At 38.0% G+C, this 20,159-nt stretch overlaps 1 protein-coding gene across 1 annotated transcript; it reads left to right on the plus strand.

The window, feature by feature from the left end:
- The first annotated feature begins 652 nt into the window (after positions 1-652).
- On the plus strand, positions 653-19,726 carry RHAG (Rh associated glycoprotein). The gene is made up of 10 exons (XM_059399053.1): positions 653-875; positions 8,291-8,474; positions 9,092-9,242; positions 11,289-11,436; positions 11,551-11,717; positions 13,336-13,473; positions 14,277-14,398; positions 17,836-17,918; positions 18,246-18,319; positions 19,006-19,726. Exons 1-10 carry the CDS (start codon positions 719-721, stop codon positions 19,036-19,038), a joined length of 1,257 nt encoding a protein of 418 aa, XP_059255036.1. The 5' UTR covers positions 653-718; the 3' UTR covers positions 19,039-19,726.
- The last annotated feature ends 433 nt before the right edge of the window (positions 19,727-20,159 follow it).

The following is a 20,159-nucleotide window of genomic DNA, read 5'->3' on the forward strand; positions in this document are numbered from 1 at the left end:
ACAACCCAGGCAAGTTGTATCCCTTTTTTCTCATTCCCTCCCTATCTGCCCTGTAATCTAGCTTTGCATAACTAATTGCTATTCCTCAAATATGCCGTGTTCGAAGACTTCTGCTAGTCCATCTTACTAATAAAGACTATTTATTTTTAATGTCCCCATCAGTATAAGTTTTTGTGCTAGTGTTCTTAGCCCAAGATAAATCGCTGCCTTATATATGTTCTCTAGTACTTTTAGAGCCACTATTATATTACCTACCCATTTTTATATAATCATTTGTGTATATGTCTGTCTTCCCAGCTAGATACTCAAATTCCTCCAGGAAGTTAATAAACCCATTCTCTATTTTGTTTAGTTTCATGTCTCCTATAGAGCCTAGCTCAGTGCCTGCCATACAATAAGCACTCAATAAGTGTCTGTTGAACTATATTAAATAAGATTCTAGACACGTTTGTGCAATAGAGCATTTCTGTAGCCCGACTTCTTCAAATCTACATTGTGTATTCTTCTAACTAGCATTTTGAATGACTTGACTACAGTGCATAATTCTCCCCAAGAGGTGGGGTGTTTTGATCAGTCTTGCCCATTTTTTTTTTCTTGCAATGTCATTGGAGTGAGTTGAACATGCAGCTGAATTCCACACACAAAGCAGTCCTTCAGTTCTTATCAACCTCCCACAGCCTCTGAAGCCCTCAGTGTACCTCTCTCTTTTGCCAAAGACATGAAGCTCTCATTCCCTCTCGTAGCCATTGGACTGGAGGTTTCCATGATTGTTTTATTTGGATTCTTTGTCAAGTATGAAACAGAGCATAATCCTGTCCAGCAGCAGTACGGCACCAACGCGACAAAAGCGGACAAATTCCTTGAGTTGCATCCTCGTGAGTAAACAATCTACTTCCTATTACCCATTTGGGGCTTTTCAGAATGTGTACGCATTTGGGGCACTTAGAGTGTGAAATCTTTGAATTCTATAACCCCTTGAGCTCCACACTGGAGCCCCTTACAGAATCTGTGATACTTATGGATACTAAGGGGATTAGAATTTCGTGCTGAGGTATCTTGTCTATGGCATTCATCTCTGTTGTTAATATGCTTGAATAGAATCAGTGTCTATTAAAATATCAGCATAAGAAGCCAAAAATTAAAATAATTGATTAATCTTTTGTGTTACCTACATCTGCTAAATGACATTATTTTTCCCTTAAATCGATCTCTAGTTCTGCAAGGTATAAACATATCACCCCCCAAACAACAACAAGCGTCTAAGGTAACTTTCAAGGAGAGAGCAGAAACTAAGTGAGATATGCAGAAGGGAGACTGGATTTCATGTGGGGGCCCTAAGGTATAAGAAGTGGTATTAAGAATGACATTAGAGGTAAATGGATATACTCTGGGTTTTATAACCTTCTAAAAGGAAAGCAGTTTGCTCCTCTGCAATGGGAAGAAAAACATGGGCACCTAATGTATTTTAAAGGCAGAGTCCTTTCCTGGAAATGGTAACTGAAGAAAAGAAAGGGTTTAGTTCCAAGTTTGATAAGGAAGACAATGAAATAGTTAATAAAGCAATAATAATTACCATTAACTGACTGCCTATTTGGAGTCAGGCATATTCATTACATCATTAACCAGGGAGGTGATAATATATCATATATATATATATATATATCACATAATTTTATTATTCATTAATTTATTAACTATTAAATTTATTCAATCATTGAGAATAGTAACAATGTTTATGACAGTTCTATGGGTAAGTCTAAGCTTTTCAAAAAAACCCCATATGATATTTGTTTCTCATTCCTCCATTTTTTGAGGGGAGTTATATAATGGGGAGTATTCTCATGCAGACATAATGACCCTAGAGCCACTAAATGACTCAGCCCATATTATCCCTGGTTAAAATATTTTGTAGAATAGCCCAGAAGCTACATAATTTGGTTATACATATATATTTTTTCCTACAGTTTCCCCTATATTTCAAATCAACTCACATAAAACTTACATGACAGCCTACATCATTAGAGAGATTAAATACTTGCTTGTTAAGAAGAAATGTTCAAGTCAAACACATGTGGGTGCCTGCCCAGTGCCATGGGTTGTGCCAAGTGCAGGTGTCATGTACAGGAAGGCTCTGCTCCTGCTTGAGAAGCTCACAGCGTCTTACAACAGTTTTTGTTTTTGTTTTAAGATTTTATTTATTTATTTGAGATAGAACATGAGAGAGAGAGAGGGCGCAAGCAGAGGGAGCAGCAAGCAGAGGGAGAAGCAGACTCCCTGCCGAGGAGGGAGCCCCGATGGGGGCTCGATCCTAGGACTCCGGGATCATGACCCGAGCTGAAGGCAGCCGCTGAACCAACTGAGACACCCAGGCACCCCCTATTACAGCAGTTTTAATTGCAGGGTGGTGGAAGTTAGGAGTTTTTCACAAATAAGCAAGGCAGAATATTAATTTATATTTAAGTAAAGTCAGTCAGATATAGGTTTGTTCATCCCTCTTGCTTGCATTCGGCTATGCTTTTCTGAATAGCAGAACAGTGCCTGGGGTCACACAGACCATCCCCAGGCATAACCGTGAAAGTGTGGCATGCCTGAATATCATGTTTCATGCCACGAATGACTCCACAGATACTCATTTGAGAAACAAGCTATATTCTGTAGGTGTTGGGGCTTCATGGTAACTAGCAAAGTATTGGTCACTCTGCTGAGGCAGACAGGTTTTTTTTTTTTTTTTTTAAGATTTTATTTATTTTTAAGAGAAAGAGAGAGAGCACAAGTAGGTGGAGCAACAGGCAGAGCAGGCAGAGGGAGAAGCAGGGTGCCTGCTGAGCAGGGAGCCTGATGCGGAACTTTGTCCCAGGACCCTGGGATCATGACCTGAGCTGAAGACAGATACTTAGCTGACTAAACCATCCAGGTGTCCTGAGGCAGACAGTTTGACAAGGAATGAAGTGTGACTGTCACAGGCAGCTAATTCTTGCTAGCTATAGACAGAGCAGAGAAAAGGAGAGTTTAGGGAGAAGGCCCTTTGAGGGCTGTCACCATTTTATTAGAATTTTACAAACACACGTCTGTAATGTCTATGGGATAGCAAAACCACAGCCATGATCTTGTTGTACTCTATTAGATTAAAACCTACTGGTCTTGCACTCTGAGTAGTTTTTACCCATGTATGATCTTGTAATGCTATGCCTCGATCATTGGAAAAATATTAATTCACCATTATGCAAATATTTCAAACATTGACATAGTTCATCATATAATAATGAAAGAGGATATTTGTTAATACCACCAGCCATCTCACCAGAAAATCCTTGAGAAATATTAGGAAGCTGAGAAGCTTGCAGTGATGGACACAAACTTTCTAAGATTCTATTTTTTTTTAAAGTCAAAAGGTATTCCTGGCAACAAATACTGTTGATTCTTTTCCCTGAAATGACAGCCTCACTTCACTCATTTTTCAGACAATGTCAATACCTGTCTGAAAAACCATAGTTTATGTCAGTCTTTTATTTCAAGTAAAAATAGAGTTCTGTAGGGGGGGGGGACGACAAAACAAAACAAAACAAAACAAAAAAACCCTGCTCATTCAGTTGGTACCAAACAATAACAAAAATTTTTCGTTTCTGAGATATCCATCCTGTGTCAGCAGTACTCTATGTGTAATGGCATTTCCATGGACTAATTCCTACAGGGTATTCAAAAGACACATATAAGAAGGTCAGTAGTTGGGGCGCCTGGGTGGCTCAGTCGGTTGAAGCCTCTGCCTTCAGTTCAGGTCATGATCTCAGGGTTCTGGGATCGATCCCAGCATCGGCCTCTCTGCTCAGCGGGGAGCCTGCTTCTCTCTCTCTGCCTACTTGTGATCTCTGTCAAATAAATAAAAATTTTTAAAAAAAGAAGGTCAGTAGTTAGATTAATAATTTTTCTTGCTTCATCAAAAAGTTTTTAATTAAAACCTGCTTTCCGCCCCCCACCCCCACAAGTGAGTGGTTATTAAGAATACCACATAAGAGATTATTTCTTAACTATAGGGTTGTGGAGGGGAATAGATGGGGGGATGGGATAACTGGGTAACAGACATCATGGAGGGCACACGATGAAATGAGCACTGATGAATCACTGTACTCCCTTTGAAACTAATAATACACTGTATGTTAACTAAATTAAATATAAACAAAATATTAAAAAAAAAGAATACCACAACCATCAGCATGGATTGGTACCATGCTAAAGGACCCATAGATTTACATAATTTTGCTTCCTCATCTCTGGAAATACCAACAGAGAGAAAAAAAGCAAGGAACACCACAGGATTATCATAAAAATAGTTTTCACCTCTCAACCCCCCTGAAAATGTCTCCAAGACCCCCAGATGTGTGCCAATCACACTTGGGGGACACTGAATGTATAGGTAAACTGACAAAGGATATACTATGCCACTAGACATTATTTTATGAATTTCAATACCAACGGTGGATTAAGCATAATTATTTCTTTGTTTTAAAGATTTTATTTATTTATTTGACAGACAGAGATCACAAGTAGGAAGAGAGGCAGGCAGAGAGATAGAGAGGAGGAAGCAGGCTCCCCGCTGAGCAGAGAGCTTGATGTGGGGGCTCTATAACAGGACCCTGAGATCATGACCTAAGCTGAAGGCAGAAGCTTTAACCCAATGTCACCCAGGTGCCCCCAATCATTTATTTTTAATGATCTACATTTCAGAATGCATTTCTGTATTTACTCAGATATTATTAAGCTCATTTGTTACCAAAAGATTTAGCAGATCTGGGTATAAGTTATAGGCAAAGAGTAACTAATTTATGCAGTATAAATGATTCCTAGGGAATTGCTTGCTGTTATTCTAAGTGTAACCTGGAATTGTTTCTATTCCTGAATTAACATACTGTCTGTGGTTTATGACCTAACCATAAGATCCCAGCCTCGAGTAAAACCCTGGGGTTGCCTTTGATTGAATAGTTTTTACATAATGGAAAGGACTGGAGACAATGAGCACAAGTACAATCCATATCCTAGTTTCTAAATACCATTCCCCACTCAGGGGCTCATTGGAGAAATTGCTGGTTCCAGGTCAGGGTAAAGAAAGCACAAGTTTTGCCAAGGATGTAAAGACTAATGGGCATCTGTCAAAGAACACAGTAGCATCCTGCTTGAAGCAACACCAACTAGACAAATTGGAGATTAATGGAAAATTAAAAATAATAATGAAGGGTACCTGAATGGACCTGAATGGCTCGGTTGTTTAAGTGTCTGCCTTCAGCTCGGGTCATGATCCCAGGGTCCTTGGATTGAGCCCCACGTGGAGTGTCCCTGCTCAGCAGCGAGTCTACCTCTGCTTCCCAGCACCACCCAGCACCACGGGTGCTCTCTCTCTCTCTCTGTGAAAGAAGTAAAATTCCTTATAAAAGCAAAAACAAACCAAATAAATAAATAAATAAAAGAAGAAGAAAGCTGAACAATTTCTAATTAGGTTGGATTCACTTTCTCCTGAAAGTGTGCCTTACTGGCAATGCTCGCTCAGTATTTGAACAAATGACCAGTGAGCACACATAGTAACAAAAACAGACAAACCCATAACCATAAGCAAGTGAAATAAAATAAGAGGGGTATACACGAATGTACAGCTGTGATCTGGTTCTTGAAGGGTGTATAAAAGCTTGCCAGGTCAGGAAGTATTGGGTTCGAGTTGGAGAGGACATTCGAGGCAGCAGGCATATACAACTAGAGGGAAAGGACGGGTTTGTTTCATTCATTTGTTGGGGGTGTTGTTGGAAAGTGAGTCAGAATCATCATCTGCATTTTAAGCACAGTTGGATTATCAGGACTTGCAAGATATCCTACGGCAAGATAAAGATGGAAGTAAAACAGAAAATACCAGCTATTGTCACATTTCCTCTGGAAACTAAAATCACACTCTGTTGAGAATATCTGATTTTAGACAAGTCTTGGAAATTCTTAAAACCTGTTGGAAGACTTCACAGAAGTTCAATCTCCTTTCTCTCTACAGAGGACATTTTATTCCTTTAATGGCAGTCTTGCACTATAGAACTAAACCGATGGCCCTCTCTCTAGTCCCCACCCATACATTCTTAGAACAGGATACAAGACATACAGAATCCTAATTGTTTACAGATCTTTCTCATCCACATTTTTTTTTTTTTTACACAGAATCACTGTCAAGAGTTTTCACAACATTATATATAAACTCTTTAGCAACCTAAATAATAGATGAGCTTCTTAAGCCCCCTGGTGGCAATAAGCAGTAACAATCTTTGAGGGGAAAAAAACCCATCGAAGCACAGTTAAGACGTCCCATCCCTTACATTTCAAAACCCAAGCAGTTTCACGTTTGTTGGTCATGGCCCCACAACAGGTCACATGGAATCCCAATCCCAATCCCTAAATTCCCTGGGTGGATAATGAGATGAGGATGGGCGTTGTCGCCTCTCTGAACTGGAAGACGGTGCAGTGTTCTCCTCGATGAGACTTCCCGAAAATCCACTGACAAGGAACAATTTTCAGAAATCTATCCTTCCCTTTCTCATCCTCTACATACTGCCTTTCTTGGGAGGTGGCTGAAAGTCTCATTGCATGGATAGAGTCAAAAGAGTGAATGACTCTAGTGTGTACCTGAATCATGGAGTATTCTCATTCTCTTTATTCTTTCATGTGCTGCTTTTGTCCACAAGTTAGATTGGATCTTAAGCCACTGAAGGACCCTACTGACTCAATCTATGATGCCAACCATATCTGTCTGTCTTGTTACTCATCATAGAGTAATACCTTAGGATAAATCCCCATGCCTCCAAAGAGCTTTTCAAATGCCTACCAAGAGCCTTTGAAATGCTGGGTACCTCTGAAAAGTCAACATCTTCCATCCACTTCTGGGTGGGATCACTGTCAGAGATTAGCTTATCCCATTTAATTTGCAAAGTTTGAAATTTATGTGGTCTCCAAGTTGTGTCAGGAGAGAAGGTCAGAAAAGTTCTGCAGAGAGAAATGAAGCCCATAAAGTAGGAGCTACAGGTTAGGCTCCCCGGGCTTTAAGACAGACATTAGCCTGAAAACAGTTTAGTAGGGAGTGCCTTAAGGATCAGTACCTGTAGCAGGAAGGTTTGCAGCGAGAGACCCCACAGGGTATCCTGAGACCCGGATTATTTAGCTCCTTGTGATTCTTCCCTGAGGGCAGGGGATGCTATTGTGAATCAGTCATTGACCACAGGCTACCCCAGGGAGAGGCAATTCCTGAAAAGAACTGAGAATTTAGGACTATCAACTGGCAACTCCTTATAGCCAGGGAACTGGAAAGAATAAGTTCTTCATCTTTAAAAGGGGTCTGTGGGCAGTGTATGACAGCATCTCCTTTAGTAGACAAAGCCAAATGGTGTAGTCTCCCTATCCACAAACACAGTCCCCCAAGCCTGATGACAGAACAGCGGGAGAAAGACCAAAGGGTAGTAACACGTCTCTGAGTTCCCACAAAGTCAACACTCTGCCTTGCTTATTTGTACATCCATCCCATGGTCTTTTTTCTTTCCTTTCCTTTTCTTTTTTTTTTTTTTCAGTGGCTTAGAAAATGCTAACAAAGACATTACCTTATTGGACTTGAATGCTGATCTGATAAGATCCCCAGAGCTGGTGCTACTATACAGATTTGTATCTGTATAATAAATGGAGACTGTAGCTCTTTAATTTAGTCATTATTGCCTCTTATCTTATATGCAGACTTTTATGCCAACTCTTGGGGAGCAAAAGAGGACTGTGTCCTAATCCCTTCAACCAAGAAATCACAGTCGAGTGCAGGAGATGAACACCTCATCAAGGAACTATTACACTATAATGCATGCTAAATAAATGCTAATATAGTGTGGCAAAGGCTAAAGTTGAAGTGTTTGTAGAATGCTGTGTAAAAGACAAGAAGACATATTAATTTTCCTGGAGAGAACTGGGAAAGTCCGCAAGAGCGGGTGATGTTTGCACTGTGCTTTGCAAAGTTTTCCTCAGGTGGGAAGTAATTGAAAACTCTTCAAGTATGAGAATACATGGTATTCCAAGAAAAGGCTCAAATATTGAACAATTTGCCCAGAGTCTCATGGCTGGTAAGCAGTCAGACTGGCTCTGGAGCCTAGTCTTTGGCTTCCTAGTTAATGCTCTCTCTTTGCAGTATTTTATATATCAGATGTAACATTTAATAAATGGGATATATTATGAAGCAACCCTTTCTTCGTTCTCCCCTAAAACATAATTTTTTCCTTCTTTTTTTTTTTTCCAGTATTCCAAGATGTGCATGTAATGATACTTGTTGGGTTTGGCTTCCTCATGACCTTCCTGAAAAAATATGGCTTTAGTAGTGTGGGCATCAATCTACTCATTGCTGCTTTGGGCCTCCAATGGGGCACTTTTATTCAGGGGATCTTGCACAACAAAGGACAGACAATATACATTGGAATCAAAAAGTGAGCATCCCTTATTTTTCAAAATTATGTTTTCAGGGCAGTTGTTTCTCTTTGTGGTCTCTTGTCTGTTAGCCTCTGAACTAGCTGGCACACTCTCTCCCTGAGACAATGAAATATTGTTGGGACCCCAGGATGTGAATCGACATTGTGCTCTACTGAGCTGGGTCATTCATTCATGCCTATATCCTCTCTGGTTTGACTTTAAGGACATGAGAAATCCTATCTCATTGAAGGTTATTCCTTCCATCTCAGCTACAGGGAGCAAAAAGCCTCCATTAGCTCTTTTTCTACATGTCTGTATTTACATTTTGAAATGTAAACACTGTAGAAAATAATTCATTTATCAGATCAATAAAAATAAAGAAAAACCTAAATGAGATCAAGAACAGATGGGTCAAAGTAAAGGAAATGCTGGAGTGACCAGAATGTATAGCAGATGGAAAAGAGGAGGAGTAAGGAAATGAGGGTGTGTAAGGGTACCTGGGACAAACTCCTGATGTGGTGTTTGGGGGGAGGCCCTTGCATGCTGGATAAAGGAATGCTGTGCTTCATCCAAGCTCACAGTTCTGTGTTGGGTGTGCATATTATTGGATTTATTCTTTCTTTTTTTCCCTCAGCATAATAAATGCAGACTTCAGTACAGCCACGGTCCTAATTTCTTTTGGAGCTGTCCTGGGAAAAATAAGCCCAGTCCAAATGCTGATCATGACAATACTAGAAATCGCTGTCTTTGCTGGCAATGAATATGTGGTTGGTGAGATATTTCAGGTAAGGATTAGATGATTTATACTTAGTAGCTTTGACATCAGTTCTGATTACACGCAAAGGATGCTTACTCTACATAGGGAAAAAGATTGGTGAGCATGATAGAATAGCAAGTGTAATTATACCCATCATTATCTGAGTGCCTTTGATAAACCAGAAGTCTTATCAACATTACCTCATTTCATTGTCACCACCATACAATAACCTGGGTATTATGCTGTTACTATTGTACAAATTACAACTAATGATCACAGGTGCTGAATGACTGATCCAAATCTGGATTCAAACCCAGATTTTACTAACTCCATAACTCTTTTTATTAAGTTATATTTACTATCAATGATCAATTCCTATTATATTTCAACTACTGGACGACTAGCCCCCCTTTTTTTTTTTAAGATTTTATTTATTTATTTGAGTGAGAGACAAAGAGTACATGAGAAACAAGGCAAGACAGACAGCACTAGCAGGAAAGGGGGAGGAGCAAGGATCCAGAAGCAAGACTCAAAGGACTGAATCCCACAACCCTGGGGATTATGACCTGAGTTGAAGACAGAGGCTTAACAGACTGAGCCACTCAGGCACTCCTGACTAGCCTGGTCTAAGGCTTGTGTTAAAGCCTAGATCAAATTTCTTCTCCTCCATGAAAAATCACATTGATTCCCCTGAGGATATTTCTGGGCATTCCCCAGTATTTTGCTCGTTTCTATTGAACATTTAATTCCACAGCCAATATTTTTTAAGTTTTTATTTAAATTCCAGTTAGTTAACATGCAGTGTAATATTAGTTTCAGGTATGCAATACAGAGATTCAACACTTCCATACATCACCTGGTGTTCATCACAGCAAGTGCCCTCCTTCATCCCCATCACCTATTTCACCCATCCCCCCACTCACCTCCCACTCTGTCCACAGAATATGTTTCTGAAAACTTTCCAGGTGAGTCTGACAAACAAAATAGTTAATGTCCTTGTCTTTATAGAGTTTACAGTCCAGTGAGAGAAGACAGACCTTGAATAGAGAATCATTTATCACCTACCCACCCATAGGCAGGTGCATGCACACACACACAAATATTATAAATTGAAATACATGCTATGAAAAATATGTAGAGGGGCTATGGGAGAGCATAACCAGAAGACCTAACTTAGATTGTGGAATCAAAGAAGGCCTCTCTGAGGAAGTGGTAGTTAAGCTGGACCTGAAAGGTACATAGGAGTTTATCAAGTATGAATATCTAAATAAATTAATAAGTTTGCATTATTTTCCTACCTTAATAAGTACAAGAGGAGCTATGAATCAAGTTTAGCACTTCAACCTTTCCCTCCTGGGGTAGGAGACTGTAGAAGACCAGATCAAATTCATACAGTGTCCTAAAGAGGGACCTAAATATGTTGCTTCAAATGAATCTTGAACATCAGTTGGTTCTCACATCATCATATAGCACAGTGAAAAAAATATGGGGAAAACTCGGGCTTTTTAAAGCTTCAAGTCTTTGAATTGTAATTAAATGAGCCTTAACTATAATGTCAAATGAATGCAAAGAGCATCTTTCTTTTGAAATAAGGGCAGTGCCTATCATTTCATTTCGAATTTCCCTAACCTAGAGAAGTTAACTAAAATGAATTGAATGTCCACAAAGACCTAGCACTTTACAAACATGGCCTCACTAAGTCTCACCACGAATATATTAGCTGGTAATATTTCCCACTTTACAGAAGTAGAGAATCAGAGAAATATAATAATTTGTCTGAAGTCACATTGCAAGGAGGCACCTGACCTAGCATTGGAAGTCAGTTCTGCATGTCTCAAAATCCTATATATTTTTTTAATATCACTATCCTATTTTATCTTCTTTTATTCTTTCTCTGACATACTCTTTCTTTCTTTCTTTCTTTCTTTCTTTCTTTCTTTCTTTCTTTCTTTCTTTCTTCTTTCTTTCTTTTAATTTCTTCTAATGTTTAACCAATGAGCAGTCCTTTCATTGACTTTCCTCCTGTAGTTAGATTCAGTTTCACTTCTAAAAACATGAATGTTTTGCCCCTCAGGCTTCTGACATTGGAGCATCAATGACGATCCACGCTTTTGGGGCCTACTTTGGCTTGGCGGTAGCAGGTGTCCTATATCAGTCAGGCTTGAGAAGGCAGAATGAGAAGGAGGAGTCTGTGTACCACTCAGATTTGTTTGCAATGATTGGTGAGTAGAGATGAACTTGCCTGATTGGTGAGTAGAGTTGACCCAAGGCAAACAGCCTCCTCTGGACTGTCTTCCATATCCAGCACTAATATCCCTTTCTGTGCTTTATGACAGGGACTCTTTTCCTTTGGATCTTTTGGCCCAGTTTTAATTCAGCCATCGCTGAAACTACAGAGCAACAGTACCTGGCCATCATAAATACCTACTTCTCTCTTGTTGCCTGTGTGCTCACAGCCTATGCAGTTTCCAGCCTTGTGGGGAAGAGAGGCAAGCTCGATATGGTCAGTACATATTAACCACCATGGAAGCTTTGCTAAGTGACACTGATGGTTGCCCAGATGAGTAGGTCATTTCTGCCTCACTGCTGAGCTGCCGCAACAAATCACAACACTGCAAACCTTTCAGAATATTTTAAAAATAATGTTCATTTGTTTCTTCATCAAATTTATATTGTGGCAAATCAAAAGGGTGTTCTCAAGGAATATACAGTCCATTAGGGAACATAGTTACTCAAAAATCAAAGATTTGAGGCATATTTCTTTAATGATGGAGTAGACTATCTCCCAGGTCTTAGGAAATCTTCCTTAGAAACAGGTTTGCCAAGAATAGAAACAGAGAATAGGAGGAGGGTACGAGTTAAGTCTGTTTTCCTAACTGTAAATATTCCTCTCAAATAACAACTAAAGGCAATGTGGGGTCTGGAATAAGACTCTGGAGGGAAAAAAAGGGACATTAGTGGGAATACTGGTAAAATTCAGGTAAAACCTTTGATTGTATTCTATCAATGCTACTTTCCTGGTTCTATGATAACATCAAAGGTTAACCTTGGGGGAAGCTGGGTGAGGGATATATGGAGACTCTGCAGTATTTCTACAGCTATTACAAGTTTAAAATGATATCAGAACACAACATTTTTTTTTAACACTCCCAAGTTGGTCTTCTGAGTTTCTTTCCTATGAACTAGAGAAATGTCTGAGAAGGAATAATCCACACATCAGCTGCTCTTCTTTTCCAGCCTGAGGGAAGAAAAAGATATTGTAATTTCTTCAAGAGGAGCTAAAGACATAGATTTCAATGCTGTACAATTTGTTTAATGAAAGAAAATTGAAAACAAAAAAAGAAATAAAAAAATACATGTACAGCTCAGTCCTCTCTTAAAAGTAGTGGTGAGACTTCTTCCTTAGGAAGAACAGCCAGAACATGATTCTTCTGAGGAATTCTGGTAAATGGCAACTGGTTACTCTTTCCACCATCTTCAAATATTCTCAATACAGTGACGCTTGTGAAAGCTGTTGTCTTCCATGTATAATGTGCACATTTTGATCTCTACATTCCCTCTTTGAGTGCTCGCTTCGGCAGCACATATACATTCCCTCTTTGAATATTGGAATGCCATAACTGTTGTCTTTTATTTACAATGTGCACATTTTGATGTCTCTACATTCCCTCTTTGAATATTGGAATGTCAAAAACTCCACCAAACACACACCAGCCATTTTTGGTTCATAATAACCACAAATGCATTTCCATACTGAATAAACAGTCATACCACTACTAGAATAACTACATTATATGCACCAAGCCTTCCATCACAACTTCTTCGGTTTTCCTCTCATCTCTCCCCAAGCCGGTCCCACTAACCTGATTGCTCAGTCCCTACTGAGGAACCCCAGTGAGAAAGATATCAAATGTCAACCATTTGGAAGAAAGGCTTTTTGTCATTACAAAGAACCTTCTTTTTAAAAAGGAATCAGTAGCCCTTTGAACTGAGAAATAGACCATGGAGTCCATGGAGACCATGGAGTCTATCTAGGGAATAGACCCTAGATAGATTACTTCATTCCTTCTGAAGCCGACCTCGTTCAGCTCACTTCATTCAAGTTTCTGTGCTAACCACAGGTCCACATTCAGAATGCAACTCTGGCTGGAGGAGTTGCCGTGGGCACTTGTGCAGACATGAAGATTCATCCATATGGTGCTATGATCATTGGGAGCATTGCAGGAATTGTCTCCGTGCTTGGTTTCAAGTTTTTGACTGTAAGTATGACAGGTGCTCTCAGTCAAACTCTGAATCTGTACCATCATCTTCTGACATCCTACCAGCGGGGAAAAACTATGCAAATTCCTTTTATCATCACCCCTCCTTCTTCGAGGGTCATTTCCCTTCTTATCAGAAATACGGCTCACAGTTGTGGATCCAGTGGTTTCTACTCTTCCTTGACTTCTTTTGTGCACCAGGAAAGAATCTTATATTATTAAATTATTAAAAAAATTAGTGTGGGGCACCTGGGTGGCTCAGTGGGTTAAGCCGCTGCCTTCGGCTCAGGTCATGATCTCAGGGTCCTGGGATGGAGCCCCGCATCGGGCTCTCTGCTCGCTGGGGAGCCTGCTTCCTCCTCTCTCTCTGCCTCTCTCTCTGCCTGCCTCTCTCCCTGCTTGTCATCTCTCTCTGTCAAATAAATAAATAAAATCTTTAAAAAAATATATTAGTGTGAATTGAAAGTTAAGTACGGGTGTTCGTTTCCTCGGGGCCGTTTCATTAAAGTTTTTGTTGTTGATGATGTTTGCTTGTTTTGCATAATAAAGCACTCTGTGTCCTTTTAAAGGGATTTAGAATATCATCAGTATGTCAGAAGGAGGAGGACTTGAAATCACCTGCCTTCAAATCCATCTACTAAAAACTGATATAAGTAGTTTTGCCACCAACATATTCAGATTCTTTGACTTAAGTGGGCTATAGATATGGATGGCGAAAGGGGTGACAGATAAAATTTTCCTGCATAGTCATTGACTTCAGTATGTCTAACAAAATAATAAACTTCCTCTTTTTACAATTTTAGCCATGTCTTACTGATAAACTGAGGATCCATGACACATGCGGTGTTCATAACCTGCATGGCTTACCTGGTGTGATAGGAGGCCTCGCAAGCATTGTGGCGATAGAACTGGGAGCATCTAAGGCGTGAGTTAAAGAATGGGTTTTTCTGCACCCTGAGGTCCAAAGATGTTTTATCTCACTCTTGGAGGAAATCTGGTAATAAGATAGGTTTTTCTTTAGCAATCCAGGCGACGGTATCATCCTTACTGAAGCCAAAGAAACACGAATGGGTGGATAAAGTTGGGTGGAAAGATATGTCTTAACTAAGGTTATTAATGGTGGTTGGTTTTTGTTTGTTTTAATTAAGTGTTCAGTTAAATATTTCTACCACAGGCAAGTGTATCCTCACAGGGCCATATGATAATCACAGTCAGATTATAGTAGGCTTACTCTTTTAGTTAGTCTCACCAAAATGGAGGAGGGGACATCTGTGATGAGCTGAGCAGTCCTTTCCTACAATCAACACATCGAACAATGAGTTAGCATAACATGAAGAGCGCTGGATCTGGGGAATCAGGAAACGGGGCAAATGACTTTGCCTTTGCTATTGTCTAATAATGGGGCCTTTGACAACTCACTTAACTTCTGTTTCCTCTTCTGTAAAATGAGGGAATTATAGTATTTATTCTCTAAAATCCTTTCAAGCTCTAACAGACTTAGATTCTTCCAAGAGAGGTCATAAATATTTAAAGGGCCGGAGGAAGAACAGTTATCAGTCAAATCCAGGACAACAAAAGTGATGTCAAAGGCCATCAGTTGTCACTTTTAGGTAACAAGATTGGAAAACTTTGATATGAACATCATCCACAGAGTCCAGATCACTCAGGGATTAAGGAAGCAGGAATTAAAACTCTCAATTTTAAAATTTTAAAATTAAAATTTACATTTAAACTTTTAAATGTAAATTTTTAAATTTTTAAATTTTAAAGCACATTAAAGCATAAAAGAAAAGGTGAAAATGTTTGAAAATGACTCAGAGTGACTACTGGTTAGAGTTTAATAATTTGAAGAGAAAAATTTCTTTCTTTTTCACAGATTAAAATTCAACTCTGTTGAGACCAGTCATGATAAATATTTGAAAAAATTTGTTTAATCATATTTTCTACTCAATAGAAAGTTGGCTTCCACTTTCATGTCTAGAGCTGACCTATTTCTTCCGTTTGTTTTCTTTCTTTCTTTTTTTTTTTTTTGTCCCCTTTGCAAAATTGGAGAACAACCCCAGAAATAGCCACATTTTCTTGCAGCTTTCTCTGGGACCTAACATGCTGATGAGACAAACACTAACATGTCTGAATGCTGAATGCAAATCAAGCATGACAAAAACATGGGTCCATGAGCTCAACTCTTAAGTGCTATGGTGTGTACACACTTTTAAGATGTGCCTCATGATGAGATGAGAAATAAAGGAATTACTGAGCATCATGCCTGCACCCATTGTATGGATGCAATAAAACAAGAACTATCTGGCTCTCACAGGCTGGGTCTCACTGGGTGGACTTGGGGTAGGTTCTGTAGTTGAGAGTCAAGCTCTTGGGTGTTCAGGTTGATCAGCCACTTCTCAGTATGCTCAGGGGGACTTGGAAGTGGGGTGGATGACAAGCCTTGGAAGGCCTAGTCACATAAGTGAAATTCACACACATCTCACACACCAGCTAAAATATTTTGGCCAAGAGCCAAGACTATTTACTCAGATATTTCTATTCAGAAGAGTAAAGCACAAATCGGGTTTCTTGGTAAGCATAGAACAAGGAAAAGTAAGGATTCTTAAATGTTATCTGTGCACATTATGGCAGCCTAATTCTAATAATGCAGTTAATTTTGTTAAACCTCATGTTTCCCAAGCCCATTTTATCAGGGAACATTTTTTATCAAAAATATCTTTTAATACCTTGGAAAAAATGTTGGCAAATTCTGGTAAAATTTACAGGCCATTTACAAAAGAAAAGTATCATATGAGTAAATATATATTAAATGTGAGATCTCACTAGTGATCAAAGAAATGCAAATTAACACGTTACCAATTTCTCGTTTATCAAGTTGATAAAGATGAAATGAATCATGATACTGAATGGTAGCTAATGTAGAGAAATGGGGATATGAATTATACGTTTTTCTATTTCAAATGACCCTGAAGAAGTATATAAACTTTTACTAAAAATTTCATTTCTAGATATGTTTTATTTTAAGGAAATTATTGGGCAAATTCATAAGCATGTTCATAAGAGGATGTGTTCTCACAGCATTTTAAAAAATATGACACATTGGAAGCAACCTAAGTATCCAAACTCAGGACTATAATTACAGTATATTTTTAGAGTGTAGTATTTGGGAGTAATTAAAATTATGATCCAGGTCTACATTTACTGGCATCAAAGGACACTGAAGAATTAATGGGAAAATTAGTATTATAACATGATTGGCTTTTTATAAAAATATATGTCTCTATTTTACATTTTTATACTGATTAAGATTTGAGGGAAATTAAACTTTTTCCCTTCCTTTTCTGGATTAATGTTTTCTCATACTCTTAAAATGAGTATGTGTTGCCAGTACAATAGCACAATTTTCACATAGTAGAAAAAATTTAAACCCTTCAAATAAAAAGAGAAAATGGAAATCTGAGTTTAGTACATTCTTTCTCTTGGATGATGAAAATGACATACCAAAGATGAATTACCAAGACACTCTCATTTTCCAATTGTTTGCTTTCCCATAATCACACATTTAGTCCTTCAGCAACTATTTATGAATTTTCTGCTAAGGGTAAGGTGCTGTGCTAAGGAGGTCTTCACATCTCTAGTTCTTTTTTTGTCACTCCTATACCAGCCTTCTGCATTTCAATAGTTTTTTATGACATTCTTCCAATCTCAAAAATTATGAGTTTTTTTTTGTTTTTTTTTTTTACTAATTTTGTTTTAAGGTAACTGTGTCTAAAATGACTTACAGAGATTTTTTAAATATATTCAATGAGTTATATTTACACTATATGCTAAAATTAGCTTTCCTGATCTTAGTGATTTTTAATTAATCTGCAATTTTCCTTTTGCGGTGGGATGAGGAAAGATGGCACTCATGTTATTTTGTACATTACTCCATCCTCAATGTCTAGAAGGGAAGGTGGCACAGAGTGAGGACTCAATAAATATTTGTTGAATGGATCAGATCGAAGATCAGAGCCTGGTGCCATATTTTTAGAAAATACTAAACTTTCTAAGGAAGATCTTTTCATCATTCCTAAAGAGAAATGTGATTTTTGCTTGAGTGCTTATGAGGACTTCTTAACATTGCCCAAGAATTTAATAAAATAAAATACAAAATAAAACAAAATAAAATGTACATACAATATAAAATATACATACAAAATAAAAATACAAAATAAAACAAAAATTGTAAATTGTTTCTTTGCTGGTGTAATGCTGCGCTCTGGCCTGAAGATGGCGAGCATCCACTCCCTCGGGAAATGAGATTTGTTTGCTGGTACTCTGGAAAAACAACACTGGTCTTTTCTTTTGGCTTCCTAGGTCTACCAGGACTACCATGTTGATGCAGGCAGCTGCTCTAGGATCTTCCCTTGGAACAGCAATTGTTGGAGGGCTGATCACAGGTCAGGATGAAAAGTAAACACTTCCATGTGCTGCATGTGGTCAGCATGATAGATGATAAACATATCGACTGGTAAATTTGAAAATATTCTAAAGTTCTGACAGTAAAATAATCACGTAAGCTCAAGGGGATGATTTTATAGCAACATATATATGTATATTTTTTTAATATTTTATTTTTAAGTAATCTTTATACCCAATGTGGGGCTTGAACTCAGACACCAAGATCAAAAGTTGCCCTGTAACTTACAGTAGTATTTTTATTACTATGCAAGTAAGTTTTCCTCTTCAGCATCATAACATGCCTTATTTTCTCCCTAATCTTATAGGTTTAATTCTCAGGTTCATTGTCTGTGTCCAGCCGTCTACGGAATTCTTCTTTGATGATTCTGCATATTGGGAGGTACTGAGCAGCGTTCTAGCTAAGAATGTAAATGATGACTATACCAGTGAAAGTTCTGCTCACCCAAAGCCTAAATGTCTGTTTGGCATCTTTGTGATAAAACTGGATAAACTGCCTAATTATAGAAAGAGATTGAGACAATGTATCCAGACAGATAAAATCAGAAGTTAAGGTCTATTCCAAAGCAGAAAGGACATCAAGACAGAATTCAGTAAACAAATGTCCTTTGCTCCACTGAGAGCAATAAAAAGCTTCTCATAAATATAATAGGAATACCAGGAAGTAGCATGAGATTTTATACCATATACATGAGTAACAAAAACAGGTAGAATATGGAAGGTTGAAGAATCTCAGTGAAGAAGTTTTATGAAAAACATCGTCTTCTTTCTATCCTCCAGTTTCTACCTCTTTACTCCATTGACATTTTCCCCAAATTATTTCCTGCAAAGCTTAAGAGTGATAGGTATTTCGATATGTTCAGCGGGATTGTCAGGAAAAACAGGTTTGGTAAAGAGAATGTAGTCCGGTGAGTGAGGTAAATATCTTTGTTCTTTTATTTTTCCCCAAGACAAACATTTGTTATTCCTAGTTCTTTCTATTGAAATACCTTTTGTGTTTCAGTGCTAACCTCTGTCAGGTCCAAGTGAAAGAAACTATAAAATGCCCTAATCTTGTTTTCTTTAAAGGTCCCCAAGAGGGAAGAAGGTGACAATGAATGAACATGATTGCCACAACCAGCCGGAACCTAAAGACTAAATATCATTCCTGTGCCTCAGTTTCCTTTCCTATTATCTAGAATCATGTTTAAAATTTTTTTAAAAGGCAGCATCCAACAAGAACAACAGAGCAAATAGGTTCTGAGCCCTAGATGTCCAGTGTATAAAATCTTAACATGATCTGGTGTTGTTTCCTGACACTCAGTGATTGCATGGTCGAAGGAATATGTCTTATAAAACAGATAGTCAAATAGATTCTCTTTAGGACTCCCTGACCAGTCTTTCCAGTAGGTGGGTACAGGGTGAATACTTCATGAATATTCTTGTATTTTTTTTCCCCATAGAGGTAAATTTACAAAGAAAACAACACATCTGCTTATGTCACTTTTATTATACATACTATGTCTCCAATCCCAAAGGTATAAAACTAAAGCCAATAAAACAATATGTAAGAAATCTGTATAGGAAGTATAAAGGAAATTATTGCGTACAGCAAGAACATGATTGTTTTTGGTGGTGCTTTCTTTATTTAGAAATAGGCTAGCTAGTAATGTTATGTCTTTACTTGAATATTCTTATGCTTAATTCTTTTTGCATGTTTATTACTTGAGACAAGAGTTCAAATGCTATGTGACCAGTCTATTTTGTATAAAATTCCAATAAATTAATTGTTATTTTATTATAAATCACAGCATTTGTCTTTGGCTCCCCTTTCTTTGACAGCTGGAATTCATTTTATTAACAAGCATACACACACACATACACTCCTCATACATAGTCCATATTCAATCCAAATAAATTGTTACTATGTATTAACTACAAAATAATCAAGTTCATGTCTCATATAATAGGGTGAGTTTTAAGGAACTAAGTATTAGAAAAGGTAATTGACATAGTCATATAAAACTATTTCTAGAGAAATATGGTTTTCTTTTCTCTCTCTCTAGAATCTTTTAAGATTTTCCTTTGATTTCTGGAGTCCCAGAATCTTTTCAAAATGTGCTTTTGTATCTATGAAGAAGTAAACCTTGGCATAATTAACAGAACATCAGTTACTAGATGCTTAGATATTTAAAATTACAAGTAACAGTGAATTATTTAAGGTTTTATTTCTCTGGAGAAAT

Source organism: Mustela nigripes, chromosome 5 (genome assembly GCF_022355385.1).
Source record: "Mustela nigripes isolate SB6536 chromosome 5, MUSNIG.SB6536, whole genome shotgun sequence".
Lineage (NCBI taxonomy): Eukaryota > Metazoa > Chordata > Mammalia > Carnivora > Mustelidae > Mustela > Mustela nigripes.